We start from the raw sequence: 17,692 nt of genomic DNA on the forward strand, positions 1-17,692 counted from the left end.
TTTTGAATTTCTTGACGTTATGGTGGACTGATTAAGCTCCTACTTGGATAATTTTACGCAGCAAATTGGTGCAAAACTTCATCTTGGTATGGAAAAGATCGAAACGTTCATCGCATTGCATATCGTTGATTCCCATAGCAATCAGCTCGCTTGAGGAAAATGAAAGGATGCTTGGATAACTAGAGTCATTGCCAATTAAATCAGTAAGCAAAAGTAGTGTTTAAAACGATTTCTGACAAGAACAATTAACCAGATAGAGCCACGCAGGTTCTCGTCAAATGAAAGGTATGTGTGTGGAATTTAAAAAAAGAATGATATGTTTATTATTTTGGTTGCTTGGGTAGCAGGTAGGCCAGTTGGGTCGATTTTTCCCCCAATAAAATCCCCGATTCATCTCAAAGATCTGCATAGAAGAGGGGGATCTGAACTAGCTGAACGGCCGTAGTTAGTGAAACGACTAATGTAACACTTGTTTGTATGCCTTACTGTGATACCACACACAGTTTATTGTGCTGTACTTTTCTGGTAGCATAGTAAAGTGTCGTACAGCATCACTATTCGTTCAGCAACACCTTTCGAATGTTGCCGATGTTATTTCATGTATATTTGTATAGTATAATTTTAACTTAAAAGTACAGCTAGTGATGAAATAATAAAAATTATTTCATTTCTTATTTATTCATTATAGTATGACGGACGTTGCCGTATTGTAATTATTTAATTTCTACTGATGAATTCTCTTCTAACCCTCTTAGATATCTTTTATGGTCGTCATAAAACATACTCTTAACGTTAAAATTCACTCGAAATTATGTTTGATGAATAATATTTGTGCTATTTTGCTAATTGTTAACCAATTTTTCTCTTTTGTTTTTACATCGCCGGTCTATGAAAATACTCATTCGCATAGCACTGATGGTGCCGATATGCAAAGTGTGCGTTTCATTGGTATTCGATACAAGATTGGAAAAAAGTTTTCTCCAACTTCCACCACGCAATAGGTGTTGTACACTTTATAGGTATAGCGGTATGACTCTTTATATTGTACTACCACATTTGATTTTAAAGTACGTTTGTGGAGCCACTCTTTATTGTGCTTCGTGTGTTGGGAAGCACAGAAGCACACGATTCAACACTACAACATATTGAAATTCCTATTGTGTTTGAACAACTCTTTTCATGCATGTTTTATATACTTATATTACCACATTTTTATTTCTTTCTTTACTAATGCTATATTATCGGAAAAAGACTGGTGTAACCGAACCTGTTTAGCTAGTAATGATAAAGTTTTGTGTTGAATTTAATTTGCATTAAGAACATACGTGACACTCTTACGAAAATACGAATATACAATACGAAAGGTCATTCTTTTATCATAATTGTGTATAAATTTCTGTTTAAATACTCATATTCAGAAAGTTTATCTATAAATAAAGATATAGGCATTACTTACTTAATCAAATTTTCTTTAACACGTTAAGCGCTACGTCGGCCCCGTGGGGCCGACAGTGTTCTTCCCCGTAAGCCGGCGTCGGTCTGCTCGGGCCGACAGAGCCCGTTGGGTAGTCCGGCGTTTCTACGAATCGCTGGCAGAACGGGAAGTAATACAATTTGCGCGTAGCGCTTAACGTGTTAATTAAAGTTTAGATAGTGGAACACATTTGACATTCATCAGCTTAACGACTCCATGAAATTTGAATTCTATCTTCTCACAAAAACAGTACCTTAGTAACAATGCAGATCTGAAATTCGGCAAGTTGAATAATATAAATAAAATATAAAAAAGGTGGAAAATCATACCGATGAAATTTTGCCCTATTTTTTAATTAAATCGCACATGACAGTATTCAAAAATAAATAGTTTAGAGCTGTAGCTCTGAAAAACTTGAAAAAACTAACTATGCAGTTTTTAGCATTTAAGAAAATTCCTAAATAGTTTCAACGGAGTGAATTTTTCAATAACTCCCAGTATCCAATTCAATCCAAACCTCCCTTTTTCCTATTATTAATGCCGTAAAAATGAACGGCACAATTGAATCCTCTGTTCGTTTTTATAAACGAAAAGTAACGTAAAACCTTTCATAAATATCGAACCCTTTATCTGGAGATTTATGCACAAGCAATAGCACACCATAAACCACCCGTGAAATGGATGGATCAAGAGATACGAACTTAACGAACAAACGGATCCACTTCTAAGGCACGGGACCGTTGGATGGAATAACGCATGGTACAAAGTGTACGTCCCTCGAGAAAAAAAACAGTGTAGTACAACTGCTTTATTGACACTTATCACGTGATCGAAAACTCGCCCACCCAATATTGTATCGACCTCGGCCACCTCATCTAAACATACAAAACATTCATCAAAGGTGATGTAAGGGATTTACAGAGGGGAAACCGACGAACGCTTACCGTAGGGAGACCACAGATCGTTCCACAGAGTACGTTACCAACGGTGTAGCGGCCACTATCGGCAACAGATAATCGCAAGAGATTTTAACAAAACATTTAAACTGCCTATTAGCGCACCCTCCGCTCCCCTAGCGGAAAGGCGGACGGATGCAAACAGGATATCACAAAAAAGGGGCCAAGGATCGGGTGCGACCCCTTCCCGAGCCGCAAAGGTAGCGCGTCACCGAGGGTTTATGTGCGGTTTGGCTTTTCGGGCGTTGATTGAGGGGTTGCCCGCCGGGACATGCCAGCAACTCTATTTCAGGGTGTTTGGCATGGAGTTAAACGTGCATCGTCTACACACGTCAGCCGTCGCTTGTACTTGCCCAGTTATACAGGTTTACCTACACTTACTAGGTCGCTTTATCTTGGTATCGCATTGGAACCGTTAGGAAATAGTCCGAGTAAGTGCCCTTCTTGCGTTGTTCTTTTGAAAGCCATGGATCTTTTGAAATCCAACATAACCACATACTTATTCTTCTTCTCCTTTGCCACTTTCAAAAAAGTTGCGTACCATACCATTTCAGAACCTGAAGAAACCCAAAGCATGTACTCTTCGCATTGGTATCCTTGTACGCTCCGACAACATCCGAACCTCAGGAGCGTCCTCAGGAGAGATAGCGTAAGGCCACCTGATAAAACGCACCTCTCGGACGTGGCAAGTAGGGCACAATTTTCCGCGTGGCTCCGGCTCGGATCTTTCAACTCGGTACCTATAAACCTGCTTATTATTGGGTCGTAAATTGAACGAGTTGTGGGCAAAAGGCTTTTTAGTATGTTTGGTGTTGTTGAAGATGGTTATAAAAAGGGCCGCTATACAAAAGGTAGAGTCCTTCGGCGATTACCAAACGGTACGCACATGGTTCGAAGTAAGCGTTCTGGTGCGTTTGATGTGCCTCGCCCTTTTCTGGTCCCTCCGTTTCGCCGTACCGCACCGAAGGAACTTCTTCCGGATGTCGGGTGACAGGCACGGTTGAAGTGATTCATGTCGGGCAGCCAGAAGGAACGAGATGTGACGCACCGACACAAACACCCGTCATGAATGTGAGCATAATGTGGAGTGTTTCTGCAGGCTGGCTGCAATGCCCAAGGAGGTTCCTTACAAGAATTGGACCCGTTTGAGAGAGAGGAAAAAAATCCCTTTAACTACCAACAGTTAACGACAACGAGCACCGGTTTGAAGTATTCGCATCCATCAACGAAGAGGCATCATGTTTATGGAATGTCACCGAGCGTGGAAAGTCCTTGTCGACAGTGCGGGCGTCAGTCAATAATGTCTTCAGGAGAGCAACGCGTCGTTGAAACTTTTTCTATGTGTGTTTTTTTTTTGGTTTTGTTTTGATAAGTCACGCATAAAATTCGTAATTGCTCACTCCTAATGACGCGCCATCGCAATGAGGGGGACGTTCTGCGCGAATGCTTCTGAACGACACCGGATGAGGAGCTCGCTTTTCAGTTCCTTTTTTGTTTGCTACTCTTTCCAGTTGTTGGACTACAAAGATGCTAATAGAGAAAAGAGCTAATAGGGAGGGTGAAGCAATTAGGCTTGCAAATCAAGACAAGTTTTTCCACGCTATGTTTCACCGTGGGACATGAAACTATGTGGAGTTGGTTCACATCTTAACATTATTAATAGCTACTAACTGTACCCTTACAGGACTTGCTAAATTAAACGGTTGCCAGCATACAATCTTACTACTTCGATTAGATTCCACTAAGTAAAGGGCTTTGATGTATGAAAACCTACCAAAATTTTGCTACTTCAGCATTTATCGGTTTTTCTCGGTGAATTTTTAACTGACATAAATTAATAAAATAATTTGTAGCTCAAACAACAAGTAAAGAAACATTTTTTATTTATCATTTTCAAAATAAAATACAACTTAAGTATTGAAAAGCTAGAAACTAAAGAAAAATGTCAAATGTCAATAATCAAAAACTGAATAAGTTCTTCAGATAAAACACAAAGTTATTCTCTTCAGGCCACAGATTCAGCATACTGTTTTAATAATTACTTGAAGTACTTATTTAAATGTTTAGGATACTAGTTGTTACATTTCTTTTTTATAAAACATTTACAATTCTTTTACAAGATGATCTCGTTGCCTTCGTAGCAATTCTACGCCTTCAAACTGGATCAAAATACTTTAATTTTCAGATCGCATGTTCAGCTGTCTGGGATTTTTCTCAATCTCCCCTTTAATACATCGATTCCGTTCAAAATGATCCACATAACCCAGTTCAACGTACCGGAAACCGGCTTAAACTTCAATCGTCCTTCGTTGCTGATGAGCAAACGCCACCTTCACCTCCCACCGAGCAGAAATGGGAAACCCACCCACAAGCGGTGACTGACGAAAGACAAATATCGGTTGTAAAAATCGGAATCGGCAAGCATATCGCCCGGGACATTGAAACAGTTTCGAGCTTGGACTGTGAGTGGTTGGAAATCGACATATACTCGGGAATATGTTCGCTCCTGTGTGTTGTGATTGTGGCGCAATTTATGCTCGGTTCAGCCCAACGTAGTGCATTTTGCTATTTGGTTTTTAGCTTTCGACCAAGTGTCGTTCGGTTTGGTAGAACGAAGGGCTCGAAAGGAGTGCAGCGGAAGCAAGGATAGTGGGGCGTTAACGACATGTTTCACCCGTTTGCTGGTGCAAAATAAAATAAGTAAAGAAATAACATTCCACTCCGTTTGCAGCGAAACGACACGCACGACAAAAGGCCTGAAGAACGCCGCAAGACGCATCCTTCCAGCCTGTTGTCGAACAAAAGTGAAATGAAATTGTTCAGTGTGGATGTACTGTTTTTGTTTTTTTTTGTAGTTGCCCCGTTTTCCACCGGTAGACAGCAGTGTTTTATTTTCGTATATGTGTATCGTAAACGAGCAACCTGTTCATCGCCATCCGAACGCCATTATGCCGCCACGGGACACAAACAGGTTCCCCGGAATGGTGTTCCAAGCGCCAGGGCGAGGAGTTGTACCCCTGGGAGGCAAGTAGGAAGGAAAGAAGGAAGGAAGGAAGGATGAGTCCTGCGAGCGGAGGCCACAGGGGCACCGCTCGCGTGTGTTGGTTTGTGCGAGGAAGCTGTGACGTTGTAAGCCGTTACCATCGTCAGTAGGCCACGCCTTTAGTGTCGTTACTATGTCGACATCCCAAAGGAAACAATTTGCGCGCCTGCTCTGCTAGAGCATCATCTCGCTCTCGTTTTTCCTGTCTCACTCAAGTTTTCCACCCTCTACTGTCCCTCTCTCTTTCGCTGTTTCTCTCGCTTTCTCGTTCGGGAAAACTCCCGGCCGGGCGCCATGATTGAACCGCGTGTCTTGCGTGGGGGAAAAATCGTGCGTGGTTGAAAAAGGATGCTTCTCCACCGAGCGCGTCGTCGGCGTCGTCGTCGGAAGTGGCTGAGGTTTTTCCAAGACAGTGCGCGCCGCTGGCTCGCTCATCCCGCCTTGGTGCCACCGGCGGGTGCGAAAGAGTCGAACCCAACGGGACGCACGCCTTACACGTGCAGTTTCCCGCGAACGGGAAAACCCACATCGAGTGGATGATCCTTCCTGTCGGTCGGTCGGTCGGTCGGTCGGTGCGGGCCTTTTTGGAGCGGATATCCACTTTACAAACGCCACCACGGGTCGGTCCAAGGTCCCACGCGAGCCAGATCCGGTGGCGTCCGACATTGAAGAGTGCACCGTGTGCTCGTGAGGCTGCGTGTTTTTATCACTCCCGTCGAAGCGCATCCCGGAATCCAGCGGGAAAACTCCTGACCGCGAACGGTGGCAGTGTACCTGGTACGTGTTTGTGTGCGCTCGTTTTTCGGTGGCGAACTCCCGACGGGCAATTTATCGGAATCCTGTAGCTTGCCCTTTGGGGTTTTTATCCCGGCGGACGGACTTTTCCGGTGTGCTTTTTCTTCTGGCCGGACTTTCGAAGTGAACAAGTGACCATCCAATCTCGACCAATTTTGTCGTCCCTCGAAGATGCCCATAATTGTCCTGTTTGTTCCTGTTCCGTGAGGTGGCTCTGCGTGAATAATTTGCCGTGTGGAAAAAACCCGTACGTACCGTCCACGAGAGCTCCATGCGCATTGGAAAACCCAATTGAAAGGAAGTAGAAAACAACAAGAACCAACGGGCAGGGAAAACAAACAACACGACAGAAACATAAACCAAGTGGGCAATAGTGTTCCGTTCTGGTGGAGCATCGGAATCGAGATAACCTCCGATCGATCGGGATGCTTTTGGCAAAGGTTATTTATTAATTGCCAGTTGTTGCACATACCGCGGTTCCTTCGGTCGGTTATTGGTTTCGTTTGTTTTCGTTTCCTCCTTCCGTTGGGTGGTAAGTGTGGTGTCTCGTTGGCAAATTTGGTGACCCGGCGCGCCTTTCGATAGTGATTGTTGGAAAGTGTAGTTTTTGTAGTGCAAACACTGTCGAACAGGAAGATAACACCAAAGGGAATGATAAAACAAATTGTGGGCGACACATCTCCACCGTTTAAACGGTAGTGTATTTTTGTGCGCAGAAGGTACATATAAACGATGAATAAACTATTCGTAGATGGTACAAAGTGCTAACCAGATTTGACATAGCGTTTGGTGGACAATCGGTGGCAAAAACAGGTGCTGAACTTAATTTAAGAACGATTCATTGAGAAAATAAGGTAGGTGCATCTTGTTATCTTGTGAGACTTAGTTCTTAAAGCCCATTTTATGTTCGTCTTTCTAGTGAAATTTAAATTAAGCACGACTAACCCCACCTTAGCGATTCTTACCATGACAAGCACAATACGTTTAAGTTCTGTTTAATAGTGGATTTATTCGTTGAAACAAAAACGAGTCGAAGGGGGTGGTTAAAGCATTTACAGATTGTTTATTAAACATTATGCTCATAAATCACACTAACCCCAAGCCGACGTAAACGGCATGTAAAATTACAAACCGTGCCCCTTTTCAAACGATTGTAGGCTAATAATTTATTCATTTCCTAAATTGTTTTGTGTACTGGAAGGTTTGTTACATTTGAAAGTAAATGAAAAGTTGCAACAAACGATAAACTGCCATCAAATCAAATAAGAAACAAGTTTAAGATTTAAAAATCAATTCATTTTATGTTTGTCCAAAATCCAGAGATTCAAAACCATACAGAATGGAGATTCAGCTTTAAAATCAGGGCACAAAAATGCGAAATAGCAAGTACTTTCAAGTTTTTTTTAAGAAATCCAGTTTTGATTGCCGCAAAGGGGGGGTCTTTTTAGACCTGAAGTGTTAGGGGTTTTTTAAACATTTAAAATAAATAAATCTATATTTACCCTCTTATACATTTAAATTATAAAAGGTAAATATAACATTTAAAATAAATAAATCTATATTTACCTTTTATAATTTATGGCGATTTTTAGGAAAGTCAAATATTTGGCAAATGTCTATTTATCTATTTTATTTATGCGAAAAAAATAAGAAAACTATTGGTTGTGGATAAAATATAAATGAGGTTTAGAAAAGCGATGTGAACATAGTATGGAGTAACAGATAAATAAATCTTTTTGAATTGTAAAATTCAAAAATAATTACAATGGAGACTAATCGTGTAGGTTGGCGTTTTCTTATGAAATTTCTGTAACATAGTCAGCATATTGGTGGTATGCTTGACTGTTTTTGTTGATCTAACCGATCTAGCAGATTTCCCGTAAATCCAGAAAAAACCGATCTTCAAATACAGTAGAAAAAAGTAGATTTTACTATCGATTCAATGGAATTACTTTACGATCTCTTTGCGTTAGAACCATCAATCTGTCAACCACGATCTGCTCGGTTTGCTCTGTTGGATACTTTGGCCACTTGCTAACCACAATTGCAGCGCGTGTATATGGGTGTGCAGCGCGAAGCAACCCAAGCACACAGACTCGCGTAATCGCTGATAAAAACCCAGCGCCATATATCGGAAGATGGCGCGTTTGTGCTCGAAATTCGATTTACGTCCGGCACCGGAAGCACTCAATTGTGCAGCAAAACATAGTGTGCACCTCCCCGCCGAGCACTTGCTGTTTGTTTGTTTGTTGCGATGTTGAATCTGCCCACAGCTTTTTTTGTTTTGTTTGTCCTTCTGTCACCTCAGTTCCTATCCGGCGACCGCACGAGATACGGCGTGTGCGCGGGTGGCGTCGTGTACTTGTTGACTTAGTTGTTTGTTTTGTGTTGCTTTTTCTTCAAAATATTGTACTGTTTGATAGCAAAGTTCAATGAAGAAAACGATCCCAAAACGACGTGTTATTTAGTTTCTGACTGAGGTCTTACGTGAATTTTTAGTGACAAAAGCAATGTGGCAAAGGATAAGCTTTCATTATTTTTCGTATCAAGGCAAGTTTGCAAAGAGTGGTGTGAAGTTGCTAACCTCAATAACCGTTAGAAATGAGGTGAGTTCATAAGCTGAGGATAAACAATTTCATGCCTCTTATCATTTCATACATCATATCGAAATTGATGATCATGTCAGGCGCAACATCTTTCCATGTCACTCGTCATAAAGTGCATTAGAAGTTAATTAAATTTATCCACCCATTTCGCCACAAGAGATCGCCCACAGCTCGTTCAGCACAATTCAACACATTATTGTATAGCTATGCTTGCTTCATTACTGGATTTATCTCTCACCAACTCCACTGTAACGACCATAAAGCGCTCATCGTCCTTACGGGTCATTATTGTTAGTCGCCCACCGACCCTTCCCCGTCTATTGTAAATCCCAGGGCAAGAGTTGGCTTATCTACCGGTGCTAATCGTTCCACGACCTGTTTCCAATTCATTTGCTCGCGCTCAGCCCACCGGAATGCATACGCACATCCGTACAGCACGTGCAGGTGGTGGTCGTGGTGAGGTAAACAACGTGGACAGGACACATCGGATGTGGACACATACATTTTGCTTTCATGATCATTAAATCGGAACGCCACGGTGGATCGGTTTTGGCCGCGGTCGTCGTCGTCGTCGTTGTCGATCGCCCCTCGGAGGGGCTAACTCTTGAAGGATCCAAAGTGCGCCAATCGAGTGAGTCCCGTGTGTGGGGAGGAGATTCCTTCCTCCGAATCCCCGACAGAGCTCACCCACACGATAGACACTGAAAACGGCATCCCGTCGTCGTGAGGTTGAGTCAAGCGTGGCGCGAGGAGATTTATGCACGTAAATCAAACTTTCCGCTTCCGGTGGTATTTTGAATATTCATGATAGGACGAGAAAGGCGAAGTGGGGGGAAGCCGGTGGCAAAGCTACCACACCATTTTGGCCCGGTGAATAACGGGCTTTGTGAACGTGGCCCGCCTAGCCTAGCTGATGGTAGGCAGAAAATGGCAGATGGAAATATATCATCATAGGACTGGGGAGACCGCGGATGACGCCCAGAACTTTATCTTGGCTCTTCCATCTAGCGTAGCATGGTTTCGGACAATGGTAGTCATGTTCAGCAGCGTTTGTTGAACGGTTACTTGGCCTGGGAGGCCTTTAATATGTTGGATGTAACTTATACCTTTAACTTCCAGTATCTTTGGGTAGTCACCGTGAACATGATGAGTATATCCACTTTATAGCAATTCTATGGTTGAGTCGGTAACAAAATTTGAAAACTACTTGTTGTGAGTTACAACCAAACAAATCGATATTCCCTTGAGTAGTATTTAATACTTAAGCTTAATGACAATTGTACCAAAGAATTACTGTAGAACACACCCATTTATTTCCATCCTCTTGATCAGGGTCAAACGGCAGTACGGCAGCAAGATGTACGAAAGCTCTTGTTCGTACCAGACGGCGCTCGATCTGAAGCGGGGCGCATCGCCACTCGTAACGCACCAGGTAAAGTCGGAGGACTGCCTCGGTCTGACACAGTGCACCGATTGGGGCACGTACCGCTTCCATCAGTCCACCTTCGAGCAGCTGAAGCAGAGCGTCGAGAAGGCGAAGGCAGCCCTGCAGGACAGAACCTCCTTTCTTGGCAGTTCCAGCGCGTTTAGGTAAGTACTAGTTACATAGAACACAGGCGAAGTTTCCCAACTCTGCATGACCAACTATCGCAACTCGTTCGTTTCCTCCACCTTAGCGACATTTACTCCTCGCCCCGGTTGACGGAATCGTTGGAAAATGTTATTTCACATACCAGCGGTACCAGCAACAACCACGGCACAGCGGGCAGTGGCAACGGTGCCAACAACGGCAATGGAACCACCACCGAAAGCAACCCGGCCAACAATGGTGCCTCGAGTAACGCCAGTAACGCCACCAGCTCCATCAACGTAACGGCACCGAACGCTGGCAGCACTGGCAGCAGCCATGGCGGCGTTACGACAGGCAGCACGGGTGTTGGTGCTGGAGCTGGTGGCGGTGGTGGTGGTGGTGGGGGTGGTGGTGGAAGTAGTGCGGGCGGTGGTGGCGGTGGAGGTAGTAGCAGTATCAGTGTGATAAACGCCACCTCGCTCGTATCGCCGTCGAATCTGCTCGGAAACGGGCTGTCGAGCCAGCGCCACCGGAGCGATCTGCTCGGTGCGGCCAACCTGAACCTCGTCTCGTCCACCCAATCGCCCACCACCACCTCCACACCATCGTCAATCCTGTCGCAGAACCTGGAGTCTCCGGTGGACGCGAAATCGCGGCAAGGTGAGTCACTTCAAACAAGTTTCTTTTTAATCCTAGAGAGGGTTTCCTTAGGAGATTTTTTTTTCGCAATGTAGAATATTCCCAAGGGTATTATCATTCCACTTACACTCCCCCAGAAGTACTTGTTGGAGCGGATTGTAACTCCTCCTTAAAATTCTTTCTCCGTAGTGCAGTAAGCACACGAACAGCGAATCAGTTGCGTCGCGATTGTCGTGCCCGAAGCGAAAGGATTCCTTGTACGCTAGACCTTCGCCAGTGCGCATGTTTTCTCTTTCGTATTATCCAACATTGTTATCCGAGGAACTGAGCTCACTTCAAGAAATTCATCGTGAAAGTGAAATTTAGTTAACAGTTTAGTGGTTTTCTATTGTCAAGTCATTTTCGATGTAATGTATGCAATGTTTTAATATCTTCTATCAAATTCCAATAACTCAGCAACACATGGAAACAGAAGGTAATAAGATGGCCGACGTAAAGAAACGTCCCATGAAATTTGATTCATTGGATCAAAGTCTGATTTTGACAGGACTCTTTCGTGTTAAAGGAACTATGTAGTCTAACTATAAAACTTCTTCACTTCATTCCTGGCATTGAAATTGAAAGACTATCATAAAGTTTGTCTGCGTATGTGTGTTTGTTTTCTTTTTCATAAAATAAAAACGAACCCCAATGCACTCAACCTGAGCACGGGGAATAAAAAAGCAGTAGATGTCTTGCGGTCTATTGATTGACCGTGTCAAACCGGGCATCTTTTTCCCTCGCCTAGTAAACGTCTCGGCAAACAACATATTATGTTCCGTGTCACCGATAATCCCGCGGGTTTTTTTTTCCCATCCTCCCCTCCTCCTCAACATTCCCTCTTTCGCGCGCGCTTAGATAAACAAAAGGACAACTCCATCAAAGACAGTGAAAACACATGTAGCTTCACGCCAATTAAACAATTTGATAGGCTACACCCTATCAATTACGCGTGTGGAAAAACTAAAGCCCGATCTAGTGGAGGGGAAAGTATGGAAGGAAATAGGGAATATGATGAGGGGGGGAATGTGAATGCCGGCTTTCCTTTCACTTCCGTAGCGAAAACGAACGTTCTCGTCCTTATCGCGAACCACACACGAAGGACATGCACTATCGAGAAACATATCTGGTACACGACTTTAGTAACAATCGGCTTATGGAAAACACAGTTCCCGAACTCGGAACGTTTTCCGGGTGGTTCTGGTGTTTTGGGTAAAATTTCCCAACTGGTATCTGACAGGAGGCAAAAAAAAGCTACCGGGATGTTTTCTCTCACCATTATCACCATATTCAGCTAATCCAGGATAAACGCTCTTTCCATCAAAGAGGGTGTGGTGCTGCTGTCTTCCCCTTCACACCCATACACACTCCTTTTGCGACGTTCACGCGCCGGAGGCCGTTTTTCCGTAAAGGGATCGCACGCCGTTTCACCCTCCGAAACCTACGGAATAACAATAAAAACTTGCCACCAGTTTTCCCTTCGTTACCCGCCCCGGGAGTCGGACGGACGGACGCACACAACTTCCGCCGATGATGGCCTTTTGTCCGTCCGGGTTTCGGGCGTTTTTTTTTTCGGCTTTGTTTTCTTCAAAAGATCCCGTGCAGGCTGGTTGCACGAGGCATTTTTATTGTTCCGCTATCATTTTCCGATACACACACACACACACGCGCGCAGACACGCGAAATTGATGCGTCCTTGTGGGATGGGTGGAAAAATACGTCGTTTTCACTTTTGCTGTGATTGCGAGAAAGGTGGAGAAAAAAGCGATGCGAATGCCTATCGATTTCCGCCTTTCGGGGGGAGTTAAAGTAAACGATTAAAAATAAAAAGACCAAAGCATAAACATACGTTAAATCTATGTTGCTGCCCAGTGTTGGGTAACCAACTGGATCCAACACACAAAAGACACACACACACACACCTTCAACCCTCCCCACCCAACAGTGAAACGAAAAGCTTACACAGGATCAATGATGTGCATTTCCTTCGCCCACGGGTCACGTGCGTGTCTAGTAGTTTTGATTGGTTCGGGGCCCGACAATCGATGCCGTTGGATCTTTTCCGGCTGGAAGCAACCCGGGGAGCCCTTTTTCCAAGCACAGAAGCATAACTGCGACACCGTTCCAACGTCGAGCCACGTGTGCCGAGTTGCACTGATAATTTATGATCCTGGCGATCTTTTCACATTCTTGTTTATCTTTTTTTGTCGTCGGAAAATCCTTTTTGAAAGTTACCCATCTGTGAAGAGGTTGGCTATTTATTACTTTCAATTTCATTTATTTACTCCACGTCAGGAAGAGGACTCTCCCATCAATTAGGTTTATACGGCTTGTTGTGGGTAGATAGTTTGGAGATTTAAAACATAGTTATGTTGTGACACACAAATTTATTTTGCACCTTCAACACAATAGTTGAATTTTAAGCAAACACTTTGTTACAAATTGTGAAAGCTTTCCGCGCAAAATACACTTCAACGATAAATGATACGATAAAATTTTCCAAAATATTTAAAACATTCTTATAAAAAAACATACTTTCCGCGAGGTGATGGACGATCAAGTAAAAAAAAAAAACCGATTTATGTTGAGAAAATTACAAATGATGTAACTATCTCAGCCATAGGAGAAGAGAGGTATCATTGTTATTATGTAAAAAACATTCAAGTATAACATTGTTGCAGGAAGTTTAAAATATGCGCTTGGATTTAAACTATAAAGAAATCATGTGGCATTAAAAAAAAAAAAACAAAAAATATGAAAAACTGTTTTGATAGAATTATAGCTTTATAAGCTAATGGACGCTGTTAGTGTGTTTCTATGCTCTTGAAAAAAAAAACTATTTAAAAAAATTGTACAATAACGCAACATTTGTAATATAGCTGGTTATTTTTAAATTATTTTAGAATCTAGAAAGTCTGTTTCGATTTACGAAAATTTGTTTCAAAAAGTTTCAAAATACGGATTTGTTACCAAAGGCTGGAATTATTCTCAAAACTTACCAATGTTTGTTACAAAAAAATTGTGCGTTAACTTAACCCAAACGTAACGAACAAACCAAACAAATAATAAACAATCCACAAAATGAACATTCGATCGCTTTGGCGCGAAATGGTTCTTTGTTGTAAACATTTTCCCATCAATAACCCCCGATCCCGATTCCCACCAGCCACACGTTTCAATAATGCACCGTGCATCATAACAAATTAACACCACTTCAGGTCCCACGATGTTCGTCGGCACACGTCCTTCCGCTGAGTACCAGGGAGTGGTCGTGAGGTTACAAAATAAAAATCCTTTTCGATGCGCACAAGCCGCCATTATTCACGCTGCTTGTGGATTACTGTTGAGGATAATTAAGTCCGCTCCGAAAACCGAACCGTGTTGCATTTATTGTCATCGCTTCAAAATGAGCCCCTGGTTTCTCCCAGGTTTGTTCGTGGATTGAGTTCTTTTTAGTTGTTGGAAAACCTTTCCACCATCGCGGAAGGGATGGTGGGCGTTACTAATTGAGAAACGTGCGGTATGAAGATTTCCGTTATTTGTTTGTAGCAAAAGGCTTTTGCTGCCTCCTTTCGAAAGCTAGAAGGTCTTTTTTCGGCCCGAGCCTTGGAAAGAATTTCATGGGAATAGAAAATCGACCAAATCGGGGCACCCGGAAATCTCTTTCATCGTTCCCAACCGGTGAGTTTTTACGACCTCGAACGACGGGAACATTTGCATCTGAAAGGCGAACGAATGACATTTGCTTCCCCCTCTACCTTCCCGCCTTCCCCGTCCTCTCACATCCACCGAATGACCACCTCGCACTTCTCGATTCACCTTGAAGTCGTTTGTTTTCCCTCCGAGGCGCGAGCGTTAAGGAAAAACTGAATGGTAATGAAAAGGTATTCGAAGGAAGTCTCTATTTACAACCGACGGGCACCGGACCCCCCCCCCCCCCCCCCCCCCCCCCGAGGAAAGGGCCCGCGACTGGGAGACAACCGAAAGGGAAAGGTGGACGAAACGTATCGGATGTAGGTAATGAATTTTTATGTCTTCTTCTGTTTTGAGCGTCCTTAGCCGATTGGAGGTGAAAACAAAAACACAACCGAATTGTTGGACCCATAAAGGACACAGAAATTATTCAAATGACCAGCATTGCCAAAAACGACCCCCGAGGGATGGGGGGCGGGAAGGGACCGGGTGGATAGGCAAACGGTAATAATAGCGGTTGAAAGCAAATTCATTACTCAACCACGACGATCAAACGGTCACAAAGCGTAGGCCGAAGGGAAAGTCTGGAAAGAAAAACCCCAGGCACCGAAAAAGGAGTCACAAACCCGAACTAAAAATTTACATCCGACATTTTGCCAAAAACGGTCACCCAAACGTCCATTCTACTGGTTTGACAGAGGGAAGGCGGTTTTTTTTTTGCTCCAAAACTGCACTCTCTCATTACTCCGAGGTTTGGTAATTTGAATAAACATTTTCCAATGGCATGTTGCAAACATTTTGGTTCCCTTTCGGGAGTTCATTTACATTCTCCCGGTGGAAAAAAATTGAACGCTGCCAATTTTACTTTTTTGGGTTTTCCTCTGAGGGGTTTACTTTTAAATTCATACTTTCTTCACTCTGCGTCCTCGTTCGACTGTTTTACATATCTGGCGCGTCCAGTTGCAGTTATTCAAATTAGTGTGGAAAAATAGCTCACAATGAAGTATTATTCGTTTGTATCCATTTCGATGTAGAGTCCCAATGTGATTAATTACACTGATTTTTTTTTCTCTTAAATTTTAAGTTCAGCAGCACGACGCGTTATACAACTTCAAACTAACTCAATAAAAAAGTGGTAACGGTAGCGAGGGCATGATAAGTCACTTTAGTATTTTCACATAACTACTAACTCATCACTTATCTTTTTTTTTCAATGCAATGACAAATGATCGGACCAATTGGGAGGAAAATGTTTTGACAGCTCGCTTTTCGTGTCGCGTGCTTCATTCCGCACAAAAGGCGCATTTATTGGGTCTCTTTATTCGTGTGTGTTTTTTTGGCTGTATGCCATTTTCTCCATGTCGTCAAAGTGATGTAGTTCATTAATCATGTTTCTAACCACGAGAAAGTGACCTTTCGCGTTGCTTGCTCGTGCATCCTAATACTAGGAAAAACCCTTCATTTTCTTACACAAGTTTTACTTGTGTGCTTTTATGCTGGAAGGTTGATGAGTGCGCGATGATGAAATTGAGTGATCATTCTTATTTATATCTGAAAGAGATGTGGAATGTTAAACATAAACAGGACAAAAAAATAATACTAAAGTTGCTACGTGATTCGTATTCCTCCCGATCGATTAGCGCCAAACAAAATGGCAGCTGGGAAAGGAAAACCGATTTTTCATTCCATCCCCCCCTCGCACGATTCGGAAACCGAAGAAAGGTTTCCAGAAGGCAACTCCGTTACGCTTCGATACGAAAAGTGCGAGCCGAAGGGAGGAGTACGCTCCGAGAGATCCATTTTGTGCTATCTCCTCCCAAACCGTAGGTCACAGACCAAGGATTCCCCAAATTTACTGCCGTTCGCGTTTTGCACACCAATAATAATCAACCACCAGCAGCCGGAAACGGATCCCAAAGATCCACGATACAGACGAAGGTTGGATTCGACGAAGGAGCACGAAAAGAGAATGTCGGAGGGAATTATCAGACGCTTGGAATCCGTCCCTCCGAGTCACCGGGAGTACTAAGAAATAGATAAACTACTCCATCCAATGGATCCAAGGGATAAATTTTGGGTGTGTGGAGGACGGGTCGCTTAAGAATTATGTTAGGAACTTTTGGATAAGGGTAAGATAGGTATAACATTCCAAAGCGTCCTTAGTACCAGGAGATATCGTGGGATATTACTAACGAAAGGGCTTACGAAAAAATAGAAGTTCTCTACCTGTTTACCTTGTCTATACGGGGTTTTCATACTTCAAACTCCTGAGAGAGGCATTCCTGCTGAGTATAATGGTTTCTGACTTTCGCCCGAGGACCTAAGACTCAGGAGGACCTTCAGGAATCTCAAGAGTTACCCAATCGTTGCTCCTTTTCTCATTCTTTAACGCAGCATTACGACTGCCACACAAACACGACTAACTTTCCGCCAGTCAGTTCCTGTTCGATTTGCTTACTCCCTCAGAAAGTCATCACGCCCCCGCACGTCGGTCCCTTGCTTCCGCACGGTGCGGCCTATTATTTCCCTGAAACTGTTTGCCATAAATCATCTTCACTAACAATGATAAATGGATAGCACCACCCCTTGCCCGGCTCAAGCTCATCCTTTCGGAGCGTCCTATTGATGGTTGGCTGATTTGCCTATCCCTCTGTATGCCCCAGCATGGACACAGACCCTATTACTGGTTCGTTGCGTTTTCTTCGACGGGTTTCCCATGCAATCGATTAGCTTCTCGCCATCCATTTAGCGGGCGGGAAAGTCCAACACTTTTCACAGTGACCCAGCAAAATCGTCCTTCCTTGATAGGGCTACGGACTATTTCTTTTCTTTGCTTTGCGTACCAAGGTTGGAATAATTGGAAGTGCTTTTTCATGC

The 17,692-nt window shown here is 43.3% G+C and overlaps 1 protein-coding gene across 1 annotated transcript in view; it reads left to right on the top strand.

The window, feature by feature from the left end:
• The first annotated feature begins 8,869 nt into the window (after window positions 1–8,869).
• Window positions 8,870–17,692, top strand: part of LOC131294231 (DNA-binding protein D-ETS-3-like) — a 59,891-nt gene continuing 51,068 nt past the window's right edge. Inside the window, exons 1-4 of the mRNA XM_058322275.1 lie at window positions 8,870–8,874; window positions 10,207–10,464; window positions 10,551–10,702; window positions 10,823–11,104. Of these exons, the coding sequence (XP_058178258.1) occupies window positions 8,870–8,874; window positions 10,207–10,464; window positions 10,551–10,702; window positions 10,823–11,104 (697 nt within the window). The remainder of the gene's footprint in view (window positions 8,875–10,206; window positions 10,465–10,550; window positions 10,703–10,822; window positions 11,105–17,692) is intronic.

Source organism: Anopheles ziemanni, chromosome 2, assembly GCF_943734765.1.
Source record: "Anopheles ziemanni chromosome 2, idAnoZiCoDA_A2_x.2, whole genome shotgun sequence".
Lineage (NCBI taxonomy): Eukaryota > Metazoa > Arthropoda > Insecta > Diptera > Culicidae > Anopheles > Anopheles ziemanni.